Source organism: Atractosteus spatula, chromosome 16, assembly GCF_055471065.1.
Source record: "Atractosteus spatula isolate fAtrSpa1 chromosome 16, fAtrSpa1.hap1, whole genome shotgun sequence".
Taxonomy (NCBI): domain Eukaryota; kingdom Metazoa; phylum Chordata; class Actinopteri; order Semionotiformes; family Lepisosteidae; genus Atractosteus; species Atractosteus spatula.
In genome coordinates, this window is record NC_142721.1 from 8,564,090 (window position 1) to 8,581,796 (window position 17,707).

A 17,707-nucleotide genomic window follows, 5' to 3' on the forward strand; every position below is an offset into this window, starting at 1 on the left:
ACAGGCTCACCGCAACCCTCAGTTTAGGTTAAAGCTGTCACCAAAAGCGATACGGGCGGATGAAACGTAGTACCCGTACTGTATTTCTCCGCTCCAACCATTGAAACTTTTCTGCTCTTGCTGGAGAGCCAATAAGATTCACTTTGGGTTTGTTTTTACCTTCTGTGTCATCTGATTCGCCACCTTAGGTGCACTTGTAGGGTATCTATGGAAACGAAGGAAGTCTCGCGAGATCCGAGCGGTTTCGTGAGAGGGGCGACTGAGGGCCCTGACATTTTTTACGAACCTGAAGCGAGATTGTCGGAGTGTGTCAAGAAAGCTAACTAGAATGTAGTTCATTATTTTTGTGTAATTTGTAGTTTATATGCGTGCTGCACCTGGATCATCGACACTTATGTACTCTGAGCCAGAAAAGGTAAGAAGTCGTTTTCATGTTGTTTGTGAAGAGCGTCCATCGTTCTTAGAAGACGCGTACAATCCCTTCTAGACCCAAATTTGGTCGTAGTGAAAGTGACTGTTTTTTGTTTATTGAGGCTGAACCTCGACTGTTTTGCCATCGTATTAGTTATATAGTATTAAAAAGGTGAAAAACTCATCGATCAGTTTCGGTGTGATATGCACTTGTTTTGTTGCCCGAATGCTGTGTGACTCGCAGTATACGTAGCTGACGCGTTCCGTTAACATTTGTTTTGTAAACAACGTCTTTATTTTGTTCCTGCCTTTGAGATAATCCAGGCTTGCGATGCTTAAATTGTAGTTGATTGTTTTTGCCAATAAGTATTACGATACCTTGTCTTCTGTAGCTCTGGCCTACCTCATCGAGAGAGCTGGTTTGAACACTGTAAGTGGGTGTTAAACTGGAAAGGCTTCATGTCGGTACAGTACTTAGTGCTGTTTCCGTGCGTCGACTGCTTCCTGTTCATTAACCAGTATCGCATTTATTTAGTTCATTTGTGCTATCATAATGGAATAAACCTCATATTGCTCCTCAGTGAAGAGGTCTGCAAAGCCAGTCGCAAGAAATGAGGAATTAAATACAGGCCTGTTACACACTGGCCGGCCCTTAGTATGGATAAATAGTAGAATTACCATTTTCAGGCAATGTGAACCGTCTTGCTTTTTAGTCCTGACATAGTCAAAGTGTTATATACATATTCGGGGAGATGTAGAAATAATTCCTTTCATTTGGCATTTTTTGACCTGTGAGTGTGAAATAACTGAAAGTACAGTGTTTGCTCATGTTCTGTGTTCTTAATGACAGGTTATGAGTACTGTGTGGTGAGGAATTGCTAGTGGAGATCTGTGTGTGATGGCAGGACGGCCTCATGCTTATGATAGCAACTCAAGTGATCCAGAGAATTGGGAAAGGAAATCTCACAGCCGGCCACGCAAACTCTACAAACACTCAAGGTATGTTGGAATTATACCTTTGGCTGATTAAGGTTGATGAAAGTAAATTTTGTGCCAGCGACACGCAGTCGATTGGAAAAAGGACATTTGTTTTTTAGGGGTGTTTTTTATAACACAGTGTTGGCTGGATGCTTAATGAATTACTTTATTTCTAACAGTTGTTAACCAATCAAAATGTGTCTTTTTGCCAATGTGCTGAATTAAAACAAACCTTGTTTTCAAAATGGTATCTGTAATCAATCACACAGAATATGAGTGTCAAAGTTTGGGAGGCTAAGGCATCAGATATTGATTTCTAGAAAAAATCACTCTTGATTAACCAGATGTTGATTAATCTATTCTGTAGGTGTTGTCATCCTGCACTGTTATCTTAATTGGGATTGTTTTTTAAAGTTGTTAACTACAATCAAAAGGTAAATGTTTTCATACAGTTTGTGAAATGCAGTATTTGAGAATAGCTCCATGTACTGCGCAAAACTATACTGTAGATGCAAATGGAATTAAGTTAGTGATTTCTTTATAGTTGCTGTGTTTCTATAGATCATTCAAGAAATCTAAATCTGCCATTACATTTGTAGATTAATTTTTGGATGTAATATATTAAGTTTAATATGTATATATAACACCTAGGAAGATTTTATCTAGGATGGAGTCATGATTGTTTGTACATTGTTTTGTATTTGATAGAGATTCACAGGTTTAATTTTTCCTGGTCTCTTGGCTTCTTGGAAAGCTAACCTGTAGTCAACTTAACTGGCAGTGCCTTTTAGTTTTGCCCATCTTTGGTGTACATTGCAAAATGTAATTTCTGTGATGACAACAGAAAAGAAAAATCCTGATGTGTGAATGTCATGACCATTACCTCTAGACATCTTATAGAAAGGCGTATACATTTTCTTGTTACATTTTTTCTTAAAGCAAATCTTGTCTGTTGACTAAAATTTGCTGTGACATATTTGTAAATCACTTCAGCCTACAAGCCCTTGAAAACAATGGTGCAAGTGAGATTATTTTGGAATGTTAGACAGCAGTTGTATTCTCTGTAATAGTGTCTGAAATCCATCCTTCTTGATATCCACGTGAATTCGGTGAGGTTAAAGTGACCTCCCCCCAGGTTGATGTGTAGGCCTGTTCTGCTGTTTGGTGGCCCGAGGATCAGGGCAGTGATCAGGGCAGTTATCACGGTACTCAGTATGTTTCAACCTGGATAGTCAGTTAAATATTTAATCTAATTACATTCTTAGGCATATAAGATAAAACACATGAGAGAGACAGACAGAGAATCTTGGGGTCAGAGCACAGGGTCAGCCATTTATACGGCACCCGTGGATGTAATAGATAAATAGGATGTAATGTCTTTTACATTTACTCTAAACATTCAGATAATTAAAGGAGCAGTTGGCTGAAAACGGAGTAACTGACTCAGGGCAGCTTAGGTTAGTGCTGTTACAGTTATGTTATTAATGTAACAATTAGTCCAAATATGTAAATGAGCTTGAGTGGAAAAGTAAATACGATACTAGGATCTATAGAAACTCAGAACAGTTCTGAGACACCTTACTTGATGTCCCTGAGCCTCCTAAAATATGAATTTGTTCCATCCTGTGGTGGCTCAGAACGGTTCTTACTGCAAACCAACTTTCAAAATGTATCTATTTTCATTACCCAAGTTGGAAAATTCCTAACGCCCTTGTTTATCACAGTGTATGCATTGCAGTAGCTCTGCTTTATAGCGTATATAAAATTCTATAGTTAAACATGCAAAAGAGATAAGTACCTTCTCCGATTCTGGGAAAGGGGAGTCCTTTCTCCAGAGATCTCACAAAGCACATATAATCTGAGGAAGCTCTAGCTTGTTTGATTACTGGTAGCTTATTGATCATCCTGCTATTTCTTGAAAGAAGCCAGGGTTTCTGCAATGTGGCTGTGTCTTGTTCCAGGCACCCTCAACCTTGTGGAGACAAGGGAAAAATGAGCAAGCGCCTCCTGTTCTCAAATTTTAATGCTCTTTCTTTTAGTTTCATCTTGTCCTCTAGTTTGTGTTTCATTATTGATTCTGAGGTAGACTTTCATTGCCTTTGTGGGTTTTGAATAAACCTGCTAGCTGAGTTTGCCCACTTTGGCACATGGTTTCGGTTGAGAACCAGCCTTCCCAGAGGTGAAAATACCCTCGCTCATGCACGCTTCTGCCCATGTTAAAAAGCATGCAGCCTCTCCACCCAGCATCCCCACATACTCAGATATTTACCGGTCTTTCAAGGGTCTTCAGGACTGTGACCTCCACAGTTGATGAGGAAAGGCTGTACATGAACAATAATTCTTGTCTTCTCTGCTCATGACTCAGGCTACAAACAAAATGAACAAAAAAACAAAATTGTTCTTTATTCTTAATTGAGCTTTAACATAAAACATAAGAGTTCATATTATGAGACATAATATAAATTACAATAATACAATACAGCAACAATACAATACTATTCTACTAAACAACACTGAATAACATTGTTCAGTTAGAACTCAGTCCAGTATCATAAATATTAACTTTATATATAAACAGATCTAAATTCTGCACTTATTGCTCCCAGTATTCTGTTTTCTGTTTTTTTGTATTCTCATTTTATTCAAATTGGAATCTGCACCACGCTCAGATATAGGTTGGTTTAGGGCCCTTTCTGAGTAAAAGAGTATGAGAAATTATAGGTTATCAGTGGTCCAAATTCCTAGTTTAACCCATACATTTCATTATTGCCCTCTAGTGGAGAGAGACCAATACTATTGCAGGATTGAGGTGCAAGTTGGTCTATTCAATTCAGATGTATTATTTTCTTTTGGATACACAAGTTCATGAGGTATATGCATAACACAAGCTCCTTTAAGCTTTGTATTTTAACCTAGCACTGTACAAAAGACATCTTATAAATCAGTCATCTCTTTCAGTGAGAGGTATAGAAAATGTAATATGTTGGTTACAATACTTATTACATTTATGAAAACCTAACTGTATGGATACATTTTGGTTGTAAAATCTTTTCTGAGGTTTGGGTTGTGTTTTTTTTTCTAAACTAAGATTTCTTATCCATATCAAATTCAACTCAAATCTTATTTCAGTGCTGTTTCATGAGCTTCCCTTTTTACCGTATCTGACTTTGTAAAGTCATTTTTTGGCTGTTGCTCAAGACTGATGGGTTCTCATTGATTTTTGTTTTTTATTTCTTTCTACAACGCCAAGTTGTTGTCTGTGCCTGTGATTTGGCAATGTTTTTTAATTTGGATATCCTGATTGAGGCATGGCATTTATTAAACCATTTTTAAAAAATCATGAATAAGTGATTAGTGTTCCTAGGGGTCTTAAATTTGTTAGCTGGAGTCTTCTTGAGCTTTATGCAGTTGTGTACTCTAGGTGAACCTGGGTTTACTAAATGTTTATTCATGAAATTTCATCTTTTTCATAGCATAGGCGTTGCTTTGTCTGTGATCTTCTATGACCAAAAATATATTTATAAATTACCATCTGCTTTGTATACTGAGGCACTAAATGCATTAAGTGAGCATTTGAGTCAATAGATTAATTCTAATGCCTCTTTCCCTGTGGTACTGGTACTGATTTCTAACTGAAAATTACTTTTATAAAATAACACCTTCAGTTGAACATGCTGAAACAGATTAAAGCAAATGATCTGGTAATGCTTTCCTTATTTCAGTTTTTTTCCCCTTTGGAATGGCTTTGTTCCAATATATCACTGTCCTTCTTTATCCTTCCTTTTTATAAAACCAACCATCTGTGCCAGTTAACTGTCCTAGTCGTGGTGAAAAAAAAAAATCTCTTATTGCCTTATAAATTCCTTATAAATATTTTGAGATCTGTTACCCATCTCTAAGAAAAGTACTTAAAACATCTTGAGTTTAGGCCATCCTTTGCACCTTGCCCTTGGTTACAGTATTTACATTGTAAATAAACTTTTACAGAAATGCCACAATATTATTTATATTATAACGATATGTTGTATCAAGTCTGCAGCAGCTAAAATATTGCTATATGTATTAAGTGTGTCGCCATCCCTAGTAGCTGTCTTGCTATGTACCTGGAGTAGCATACTTAACTTTTTGGGGTATCTTTAATTTTGTGAAGTCTTTTTGGTGTTCCTACTTCTTTTTAGCAAGGCATCTAAACATGTTCTATAATTGGTGATTGTAGTCATTGGAAAGCAAAATCAGATGGCAGGTTAGTATTTGTCAGTCCTGATGATTAAGGTTGTAACCACACCTTAAAGTTGAAGCATCTAGTAGAAGCTGCTTTTCAAGGTTTTGATACCTCATAGAGAAGTTTTTCTTAGAATACAACAGTAATCTATTTTCTAGAATTTATTAGGTACATTTGCAGACAGTTACATAATAGAACAAGTAAGGGATTTAAAATTTAATCTATTAGAAATCTGATTACAAATCCAAAAAATGTAAGGTGATTTTTTTTTTCTTAAAATTGATTAGCAAATAAGATGCTTTATATGTAGGAGAATATAAAAATAGAAGTTGAAGGAGGAATAAAAAACCAGAAACCTGCAGATTCTTTGTGCATTCAGGCTGATCTTTGAGCTGTAACGTCATGTCGCCAAGTGGTGTGTCTCTATCGTTGCAAATAGAAATGGTAGGAGTCCTATTTTAATCCTCCTTGATATATATTTTCTGCAGGGGTTGAGGAGAGTAGGCGGCCATCTTTTTAATATTTCATTGCGAATTGATAGATGCTGCTGCCAGCTCACAGCCAGAGGAATGGCTACACAGACGGTGCTTGGCAGAGAGCCAGAAGAACTGCATGCTCTCCCATTTTCTCTTCCCGTTTTTATCCATTCTTATAAAGGTTGTGTTCCCTGCATCATCTATCTGCTTCTGCTGCTTGGAGATGGAGTAATTGCAGGCTTGAAAGCAGCTTGCAGGAGGCTGTGGGGGTCAAAATACGTCAGCAGCACTGCACTCCACACGTCTGACTCACTGCCTGGGATAAAATGATTTGCCTTTATTCCTGCGGGTCTCAATGCTTGCACTGAATGGCTTTTAATGTGTGCCTTTTTTCTTTCTTCCTGACTGTACAATTAAAAAGCTCTCTAGTCTTCTTTGGAGATGGTGCTTGAGGCTGAACGGTATGCCAGAACGGTAATGGGAGTAGCACAAATATGCTGAACTTTAAAAGTAATGCCCAAGGATGTTGAGCCGGCTTCCAAGGCTTCATTGTTCGGAGGAGTGCATGTCTTTTGTGCTTTCATCCCCCCGTTCAGCCCATGTTGCTTTGTCTTTAACCTACCGTGCAAGGCAGAGGGGTAGGTACTACATTGCTGTCTAACTGTCTGTGCTTTACTACGTTCTAAAACTATTACGTTCTAATGGAATTAATTGGATGAACAAAAAACTTTCTATTGCTGTGATGAATTGAAAATCAAATTCGGTTTTAAAGTTGGGAGATTGTGTTCATTGTGCAGATGTTGTAGTATTTGGGGAATTAATACATTTTCTCCATTTGTTGTCAAAGGGTTTTGTTTCAGAAGGGTTTTTAAGCAGAAATGGATTTTATATCACCGGAGGTTAACTTTCGTATCCTTCTTCCTGTTTTGTTTAGCGATGTTAAATAAAAATAGTATTGTCAGCACTTTAAATTATAAATGCGTAAAGCTGTAGGACCATTTAATATATTCACGGTAATTGTCAAGAGTAATTTCATTTCACTGACTGTAACAGACCTTTAAAATGTTGGGTGTTAGAGTAGTGAATGGTATTTACACTAATGAAGGGATTATTTATATTAATCTGCTAGTGTAGTCCCCCCCCCCCCCCCAACAAAAACATGGAGGTAATCTGTTATTTTATATGAAACTGAATTTTATGTAGATCTGCATAAGATCTGTAAAGTATTTGTATAGTAATAAAAATGGTCTGGAGGCATAAGTGAATAAACTTCACTGATTCATTCAATTACTAGTAAAGAGGCTGCTGGGATTGCCTTTTGATAATATGAATGAAAGCTTAGCTGTCAGGAGGGAACATCTGTCTTTAGAAAATGGGTTTAGGAAATGCAGGTTTTTATTTTTCTTTGCAGTAATTGTTAATACCCTGGATGTAGGTTCTTTGTGTGAATACTCCACTAAACCCTGTTTTGATTTTACTGGTTGTGCCTTTGTTACGTTAGTGAAATAGCACATCTACATTCCATTCCCTTCTTTCTGATTCATAAAACTGTGCTTCAGGCCCAGGATTTCTTTGTGTGTGTGGAAGTCTGTGTGTCAATCAGGATGCCGGTCTGTCTGACTCGAGGTGTGCTACAGAGCAGGTTAGGCTCGGCTTGATGTTTGTGCCTACCATGAGTGGGTAAAACGGAAGCTATTTTAGGCAACAGCTAAACGTGAAGTTTGTGCATGAAGTGTTTCGATATCTTGATTGGAAGTACCATGAATAAATGCATTAACTGAGTTTGCAAAAACTTCACTGGTAGCAGACCTTTTTTTGCCTTTTTTTGTGGTTCAATAATTGAATGACCATAATTTTTAAAAATCTTAATATTCTGGTTCCAGTGAGTGTATTTAAGTTTTTGGCTGTGCTGATGTTTGCCAAAGCTCCTGCTAAGTGTCATTTGCTTTGGATATCCTCTTACCGCAGATGAGGGTCTTGTATTTCATAATGTAATACAGCAGGTAGTGACCTGGAGATGCTTGCTGCGGTATCACCTGGTGAGGGAATCTGAATTGTTCTCCTTTAACTGTGCAGTACAGCAGTCTCTGCTGAAAACAACATCCTTTACGTTTTATTTTGCCTTTCCTGCAACCCATTTTGTAAAGAAGATGGAAAACTGATAAAATGCATCGCTGTGGGTTGAAGACTCGTGCAGGCTGTTAACCCCACCCCTGCTGCATGTGGACCCAGGGGGAGGTAGGAAGTAGCATAATTAACCTGGACCTCGTGAAAGGATGGTGTGCTGTCTCCCGGTCCAAAGAAAATTTGGATCTAAAGAATTTTGCTATTTTTTTGCCTCCTTTCACTCAGCTGGTGTGGTTTTTGTGCAGTGATTGCAGAAAACAAGGAGTGTTGTGGTGAGAAATAGAAATCCATACTGCCTCAGTATAATGTGGAGAAGACATTTTTTAGTAGGTGGGAGTGTTGTGGTGTGATGGTGCTAGTCCTAACAGTATCAAGAGATGTGAAATGACATGAGGAAAATCCTGTGGCATGATTGGTTGAGCATAATCGTATAACTATAATAGGCTGTGACTGGCTGAGTTACTACAGGTCCTGTATCCTGGTATATTACAACTAGTGCTAGAACACTGAAACCTTCAATTCAATATAACTGCCTGTATTTTTAAAAATATAACATGCTGTAATTCATTTTTCAGATGCATATTTGTTTTCAGTACTAGGCCTAGACAATACAGGTATATTGCATATTATATAATATTTTTTTGTTTGGAAATCTTCTTGCTTCTAGTTTTTATATAATGGCTATTTTTCTAATGTCTTTAATTACAAACATTAGGTGATATTGATCTTTAAAGTTCAAACCAGTAAAAAAATACATATTCCAAGACATTTGATTAAATCGTCTTTGAAGAGTTTAGAGTTTTATTTCTGCAGTGTTCCTGTTAAACTGCAGGCTACCTTGTGAGCTAGATGAAGTATTGTTTTAGGGCTTGGTCACAGGCACAGAAATTCCCTGTGCTGTAATTGAGTTACTCCAAGGACATTTAGGGTATATCACATTTCAAAATCGGGTTTTGTATGCAAGTATTTTCCTAGTCACAGATCAAGCTTGTGCAGTTAATAATACATCATTTTTATTATCATTTAATTTTTTCCTTAATTGAAATGGCATTAAATATTAATTTATGTAAAATATGTATTAATGTGAAAATCTTCATGTATCTTATAAAAAAAACAAGTTCTGTGACTGAAGCAATGCAGAGGTCTTATCTCCTGGAATGTTGTGCCTTTGTCAATAAGTCAAACAATTTACAAATTGCAAATTTACAAATCGCTTCATCGGGGAACAGACGAGCAATCTTTTGAATACTCTTTTATTTTGATCAATAATTGTTTAACTTGTAGTGTTTCCAGATAAGGGAGAGCAATTCAAAAATTAAAAACTGCTTGATTAATTTGTGAATTTTCTAATGCATTGCCTTCATCACCTTATTACTCTACTAAACTGTTTAAAGTAGATATTGATGGCAGAATGATGAGTGATGCAGAGGAAATTCATGGGATTGTTTTGCGAGCAAATTTGGCTTAATGTTTGTTTCCAGAGGCAATAAGGTCCTTTATTGATATTCGTTAAGGCCTACTCAGCACTAGTGTGAATTATTGTTTTAAAAAGAGGTCAGCAAGGAAATCTGCAGATCTGTACAGATTTTATTTCTCTGGCAGAGGTTTCCAGGCAGACACTTCCAGACAGTGTGACTTTCTTGTGATTTTCTCTTGAATTTGACATTTTTGATTAACTCAGAATTTTGAATTGCAGTGCCCAATCACGTGCTTCTAAACTTGAAGCTGATCTGGTGAAGATGAGCTTCCATGGTGCCAGTGGAGGATGTGACCGGTCCCGAGATCGGCGCAGGTCAAGTGACAGATCCCGAGATTCCTCACATGAGAGGGGGGAAAGCCAGTTGACTCCATGCATTAGAAATGTCACCTCCCCTACTAGACAGCACAACAGTGGTGAGTGACTTAACAACATGACTTTTTTTATTGTTGTCAACACTTAAGCCTAGATCGAATTTGCACATTTGAAGTAGTAATGAAACACAGTTACATAAAAAAAATCTTGACATTTAGATGACTACATCCACATACCAAAACAGTAACATTTGATTTAATGGTGGATCTGCAGAAAATAAAAGCTGCTGCGACAGCTCTGTCCTAGATTTCCAGCAGGTAGCGGGGCTGGAAAGGGAAGCCAGAGTTAGTGGGTTTGTATCATCCCTGCATGTGCAGCTGTATTCAGAAAACACTTTCTTGGAGTATATCTAAATATTTTGCCAAGAATTAAAATGTATTTTTCATTAAGTACAGTCCATTGTATAGACTATAAAAATGTTGCCTTATTTTAAAATGTCAGATTTGAAAGAAATACTATTATGTTATATATAACTGAATACTAGACAGTCTTTCACCATTTCCACACTGTACTAGAATGCGGTTGTGGTGCTGTGCATGTATTTATTATACGTTTCCTCCCGAGGTGCTTGCTGTTATAGTGGGATGAATGAAGAATTCCAAATTGCTCCTTCCACACTGCTGCTGATGTGTTTTTAATGTGTTCATGGCTAGGGCTGTAAATGAATAATGAAGTTCACCAAATGCTTTGATTAAAGGCTTTCTTGGAGGAAAACTGTAACTTGTCTGCAGTGAATCTATTTACGGTTGTAAGCATCTAAAATGTATGTGACAAATGTCTGTGAATGGTATGGCTGCTGAAAAGTGTATATAAAGATATCATTTTAAGATGTTTAAATTTACAAGTGATGAACCTAAGGCACATTTGACCAATACTGTGCCTTTCAGCTGTTTTTTAATTGCTTTAAATTTTTTTCTACCCATATTTTGTTTCATGTTTCTGTACACAGTTCTCTATACTGAAATCCATAATCCTTAATGCTGCAGCGCTTTGACTTGAGTAAGCTGAGCAAGTATTTTTCGTGTCGGTGATTAACACTATTTGGAAAGAAACCATTTACATAAAGCTGATGGTTATGAAACCGAACATCTTGGGGGGGAGGAGGGGAAGACAAGCAGATGGAAAGTGTACATCTTACATTCACAAACAAGATCCGTGAGGTACAGAGCCTTCTGTTTTTAAGTATTGTGTGGTTTTGCCCTTTGACTGGGCGTGTCTTCCAGATCGCGACAGAGATCACAACTCCTCCTCCCGGCCCAGCAGTCCCCGGCCTCAGAAGGCCTCTCCGAATGGCTCCACCAGCAGCGGAGTCACCAGCAGCCGGAACAGCTCCCTGTCCAGCACCGAGGGCAACTGCAAGGGTGTGGGGGTCGGAGAAATGGTGTTTGTCTACGAAAATGTAAAAGAAGGAGCAAGAAGCATGAGAACCTCGGAAAGAGTAACCCTTATTGTGGATAACACTAGATTTGTGGTAGATCCTTCCATCTTCACCGCACAGCCTAACACGATGCTGGGCAGGTATAGCAAATTATGCAGCTCTCGTGCTATTAAACATGAAAGCTGGTTTGTTACTGCTGAAATTTGAAGCTCTTTTGTGACCTTGGGTGTCAATTGATTTTTGTTGTACAATTAGTGCTATTAGGACAAAAAAGCTCCCACAGAAAAAAACTGCTGAAATTGCATCAGATAGTTGAGATGACACACGCATTTACTTTTACTGGATTATATCTTATTTAATCAGGTGTGCAAGTGCACTTTGATGTGATAGGCAGATGGTTTTTGTATTCTTAATATTCTGATTGTTTAGGTAATGACCATACAGTATGGAAATATTTGAAATGACCAATTTTGTTCTGTAGATTGCTAGGATGTTTTTAAAGGAAATCTTAATTTCAAATTTTAGCATTTTTTCTAAACTTGGTTTGTATTTTGTTAGTAATTATCGTACAGTACTCCCTTGGTTTCACTGACAAATGGGGGGAGGGGGTATCCATTATTAACACTTGTCTGTCAAATCCCATTTTTTAGCCAGAAAACACTGACAAAAATATAATAGATGATATGTATACTTTTGACATTTTCCTGTGCTATTTTTAACGTTAATGTATAAGCTTCTTTCATGTTGTAAATATACAGTATAAAATTAGCTAAAGCATAAGAAACACAAACACCCATCATAAGCAGTTAATCTATAGAGTACCAGTGATATTCATGCCTGGTAAACCTTGTATTTAAATGTATGTTACATAAAATGTTAGTGTTATTATTTTTTAATTTTACTTTGTCAGTTGTTGTGGTGAAAGTCTATTTGTGATTTACAGATAAAATTCCCCTTCAAAAGATTGTCCAGTAACTCCGAAGTCAGTTAATGCAAAGTCAGTTAAATCAAGGGTTAGCTGTACACCTTTTGAAGTAATCAATAAGTAGCATGTCCATGATATTAAAACATTCCTCTGTATGTATGTCACATTAAACAGAATGTTTGGATCTGGAAGGGAACACAATTTCACTCGACCCAATGAGAAAGGAGAGTATGAGGTAGCAGAAGGCATCAGCTCTACTGTGTTTCGAGCCATTCTGGTAAGGATGTGTTTACATGCAGTAGAATTACTAAAAAGTGTGGAAATATGGTATTAGTATAGATTTGTACATTTTTCATTTTATACAGTTCATACATATTGAAAAATGTGAATGTCATTGTTGTGAAAAAATCAAGAATGTTGCTTTTGAGCTAAATAGTTTTTTCTTGTCCAGTTGTTAAACAGTCAACTTTAAAAATGTTCAAATTGTAGCTACAAATGTTTAAGTAACTGTATTACACTTATCATTCTTACTGCTAAAACTTTAATAGCAATTTTATCACCAAGTATTATTTAAATTTTAAAAATCCAGATAAAAATAAGTGTGCTTTTATTGTATAATCTGTACTAACAGCCTCAGGCTGTGTTAATTAATATCAGACCTCATGTGTGAGCAAGAGGGTAGTAGGTGTGTGGCGGTGCCATGTGGAATCTTAAATTCTTCACTGAATCCTTTTGAAATTAAAATAATCCAAAAGTGTTAAATATGCACGTTAGTCATCACACTGCTCAAATCATGAATCATTGCTTTTCCAGGAATAGAAATGTGGTTATATTCAAGGATGTGTACAGCCTGATTTGGTTGTAGTTAGCTGTATATCCTTGATTTTCTTCACAGAATTATTTTATAGAATTTGTTTTCCATTAAAATTAAGTGTATTGAATAATGTTAACCTTAGCATAGCTTACAATGTTTAAAAATCTCACACTACACCTATAATGTTTTTATACCTTGTCATCCGACCATGATATCTGATTTTGTAAAGCAGATTTACAAGGATCAGCAGAATATCCAGTGCCCTTCGTTTCTGCTTCAGTATCTGCAGCTGTGAAGCAGGGGTCTGGTGACATGTACACACTATACCGAATGTTAAAATACGTTAATGTTTTGGGGGGTTTATAGTTTTGTTTTATTAATAATGCTGTTTCCACCATCTTCTCTTATTTGTACGACATTCGAGCACTTGCACATGTAAGGGATGTCTCGGACAGAATTAGGTTAAGATTAATATTTATCTGATGTCTGTACCTTTGTAGTTGACTGCAGCAGAGGGATGATGGATCATTAATTTCAGTTTAGCACCTCCATGCTGCACATGTACAAGGGTGAGATGTAAAATATTCATTGAAGGGTTAATGATAGTTGAGTTGCAGCAGTCCTGCAGTATTTAGAAAAGAATCTGTTTGATAGCTGTATTTTCTTACTTGACTGATCCAATGCTGTTTAGCCTGTGAGCAGACTTGGGCACTTAAGAGGAAGAATCATTGGTGCTACCGACATTTGCTTTTAGGCGAAAGGTTTATGAGTAATGCTGCTTCAGTAATGGCTGCTGCTTTGTTTTCTGTGCTTTTCTTAACTGTCAGGATTACTATAAATCTGGGATAATCCGTTGCCCTGATGGAATCTCTATTCCGGAGCTAAGAGAAGCATGTGACTATCTCTGCATCTCCTTTGACTACAGCACTATTAAGTGCAGAGACCTGAGTAAGTATGGCTTTTATGATTCTCTTCATCAGATCTTGGTATAAGTCAGAGAAGGTTGTAGTATTTTATTTGCTAATATATGGAAAGTGCATCTTTGTAGTTAACGTCTTGCAATGTGTACTGTAGTACTTGAGATGAGTAGGTCGTTTGAATTGTTCCTAAATGCAAATTGCTGTGCAGATATTTTAATGGAAAATTGTCAGATATGATATTATGCTCCTTAGAAACTGGGTTGCCCTTAACAAATGCTAACCTGTTTTGCCAGCTTGTGTGCTGTGGATGCAAGCTGTCCTGTGTTGACCTTAATCTGTTCCTGTTTGCCTGTAGGTGCACTAATGCATGAGCTCTCCAATGATGGAGCACGCAGGCAGTTTGAATTCTATCTGGAGGAGATGATCCTGCCACTGATGGTGGCCAGTGCCCAGAGCGGGGAGAGAGAGTGTCACATTGTAGTGCTGACGGATGATGATGTGGTGGACTGGGATGAAGAATACCCTCCACAGATGGGAGAGGAATATTCACAGAGTGAGTCTACAGAAATTTCATTTCCAACCACCTACAGCTTTAATTAGTAAATAAGTATTTTAAAATGCATTAAATCTTTCCCTTTATTAGTTACACTCAGTTTTAGCATTTACTGTGCATAAGGCATTATTTAGATTTATAAAGACAAACAGCAAAATCTTTGCAACTAAGACGGCAATCCAAGTGACAAAGTATTTCTAAATCTTTCCTAAACACTAATTTTCTTACACCTTTTACAGCATATCTTTAAAAGAAAACAGTATGGATTTGAAGCTGGACTCACGTTTTTTTTTTATTTCAGTTATTTACAGCACAAAGTTGTATCGTTTCTTCAAATATATAGAAAACAGAGATGTTGCCAAATCTGTTTTAAAGGAAAGGGGTCTGAAGAAAATCAGATTGGGCATTGAAGGTAAGATGAAGCACTGCATGTTAACGAAGCATTTAAGACAATACCTAACAAGATTATTTTGTTTTGTGAGCAAATTGTATTTTTGTAGTTTTTTCTTTATTGGTGTATTGGTATTTTAGTACAGTAGAAGTTTTCTCTTTAAAGTTATTCAAGAATGTCTAGCTAACTTTAAACCAGGCAAAAGTATAAAGTTTATACTTCAGTAGTGACTGTGTGCTCAGTAATATCTGTGTATATGTAAGTGCAGTGTTGAATTTGAACGATGTATAGTGAATTGAGGAATTTTCTGAAAATGACACAAGGAAACTTAACACTTTTCAATAAACATTCTTTATAAGAACCATGAATATCAGTTTTTAAACTTCATCTTGGATCAAGACGTTAAAAATAACTGATATAACAGTCATTCAAGTGGTTTGAGCTAATTTTAGGTTTATGACATTCAAAATGATTAGGATGACAGAGATGAAAATCAGATGTCTAAAAACTGTAAGCTGTTACTTAAGGCAGTATGTGTTCTGTAAATTTCTGCTTTTTCTCTCATTAACAGCTTTTAGCACTATTTAATTGGAATGGTAGAAAGGATTGAGATGATACATTTTTGAAAGTTTCAGCAAAGGTAAAACAAGCTCTTTCGTTAAGGAGTGTTGAAGCTACTATTTCTTTATTCAAAATATAGGTTACCCAACTTACAAAGAGAAGGTGAAAAAGAGACCAGGCGGCCGGCCCGAGGTCATCTATAATTACGTCCAGAGACCCTTCATCAGAATGTCTTGGGAAAAGGAAGAGGGAAAGAGCCGGCATGTGGATTTCCAGTGTGTGAAGAGCAAATCCATCACTAACCTGGCTGCAGCTGCAGCCGATATTCCTCAGGACCAGCTGGTGGTAATGCACCCCACTCCCCAAGTGGATGAGCTGGACATCCTCCCAATTCATCCTCCGCCTGGCAACAACGACCCCGATCCCGACGCCCCCTCACCTGCCCTCTGAGACTCGCACCTCAAACCATAGCATGCTGCAGAAAAGGGGCAAAAGTGGCACTGTAACCTTAATGCCTTTGCACTTCATCAGCAGCCTTAGAATCTGAAGGAGAACTGGTTTACCTTTACACCAAGAGGGATGCAAGATTTTGGCAGCAGTGTATTTTTTTACGACCAAAGGAGTAAAGATGTTTTTTTTATTTAAATTGGTTTTTAAAATTAATTTTACAAACCCACTACTTTTGAATCAGTCCAACAGTATTAGTCTTTAACAGTTTGAGATCTCGCACAGTGTGGTGCTATTGTGTTTTAAGTTTGCTTTCACTTGCAAAATCTTGCTTTTCCTTCTGCTCATGCAGTGAAGCAGCAATAACACATGGGAATGGAGCACATTTGGGACATTGAGTTCTGGTGTTGAACTGATGCTTTGGGTTTATTTTTTTTCAATCATCCTAATAAAAGGTGATGTTCGAGTGGGGAGCTGCGTCAGCATGAGTTGGCTGAAAAAGAACAAGAAAAGGTTGATTCCACTCTGACGGATAGGAGAAACAACATTTCGGCTGTTGAGCCTTCTTCAGATGTTTCTTTCCACCTGAAGAAGGCTCAACAACTGAAACTTTTCTTGTTTTTTTAGGGTGAAATTTTCCTTGTTCTTTTACAAGGTGACCCAATAAAGGTGACCCAATCAAATAAGCGTGTCACCTACCCTGGCCCATCTGTTTGATGTTTATTCACTTGCCAGGGTGTATTCAGTTCAATGTGTAAATTTCCTGCAATCAGGATCCTTTTGTTCAAAGCTTGAAACCATTGTTTAATAAACAACTTAAAATGACTGTTTTGTGTGGTATTGGTTATTACAAAGTTTGCATTTCTGGTGATTATCATAGGAGCAACAGCTGTTGGAGAGGTCTTGTTACATTCTGAGTGGTGTCCTGCAGCATTCTTTTCAGTAAAATTTCGTAGAACTGGCCACATTTTTTTTCAGGGGCATTATGGTGCCACTTCTCAGGTTTTACATCAATGCAGTGCTTTGTCAGTACTGTTCTTGGACTTGAAGTTCTCCAGGTGTGATATTTTGTGATTTGATTTTTTTATATACTGTATGGGGTCCTGACATGCAGAATGAATAACTTAATAGTTGTCTTAGCGTTCACTTTTTGTCTTTCACCATCATTTGTGCTAGGTATTTGACTGGTTGTCCTTCAACTTTAGTGAGGCATAAGCTGTTCCTGTGAAGACGTCCTATGCTTTCAGGTCACTTCATCTATGATCTATGATTAAAAAAACGGTTAGATTTGTAGAACACAGATATGTAATGCCAGGATAACAGGAGATCCTGGGTAATTGCACTTCTAAATTGGGGTAATTTTAGTCAGAGGATGAATTGCAGTGGATGTCATCTGTATCCAAGCATGCAGTAGACCATGCACAGAGAAAGCAGACCACACATGTGGGGAAGTAGACCACAACTTCATATTGTAACTTAAGGGAGAAGGCTGTTTGTGTATCCTAGCAACTGGCATTCAGTCACAGGAAGAGGTATTGGTTTAACCCACCTCTTGGAATGAAAGGATGTGGCTCGTTTGAAGGATTGGAAAGTCAATGTTTTATAATGTCAGTGTGACGTAAGATAATGGTCTTGATGCTATGCTATGAATC

The 17,707-nt window shown here is 37.3% G+C and overlaps 1 protein-coding gene across 1 annotated transcript; it reads left to right on the plus strand.

Annotated features, from left to right (window-relative positions):
- Window positions 1-218: 218 nt before the first annotated feature.
- LOC148819506 (BTB/POZ domain-containing protein 10) lies at window positions 219-16,881 on the plus strand. The gene is made up of 9 exons (XM_088934842.1): window positions 219-415; window positions 1,262-1,410; window positions 9,911-10,107; window positions 11,290-11,584; window positions 12,544-12,646; window positions 14,011-14,131; window positions 14,459-14,656; window positions 14,958-15,068; window positions 15,748-16,881. Exons 2-9 carry the CDS (start codon window positions 1,310-1,312, stop codon window positions 16,056-16,058), a joined length of 1,437 nt encoding a protein of 478 aa, XP_088790968.1. The 5' UTR covers window positions 219-415; window positions 1,262-1,309; the 3' UTR covers window positions 16,059-16,881.
- Window positions 16,882-17,707: the final 826 nt, after the last annotated feature.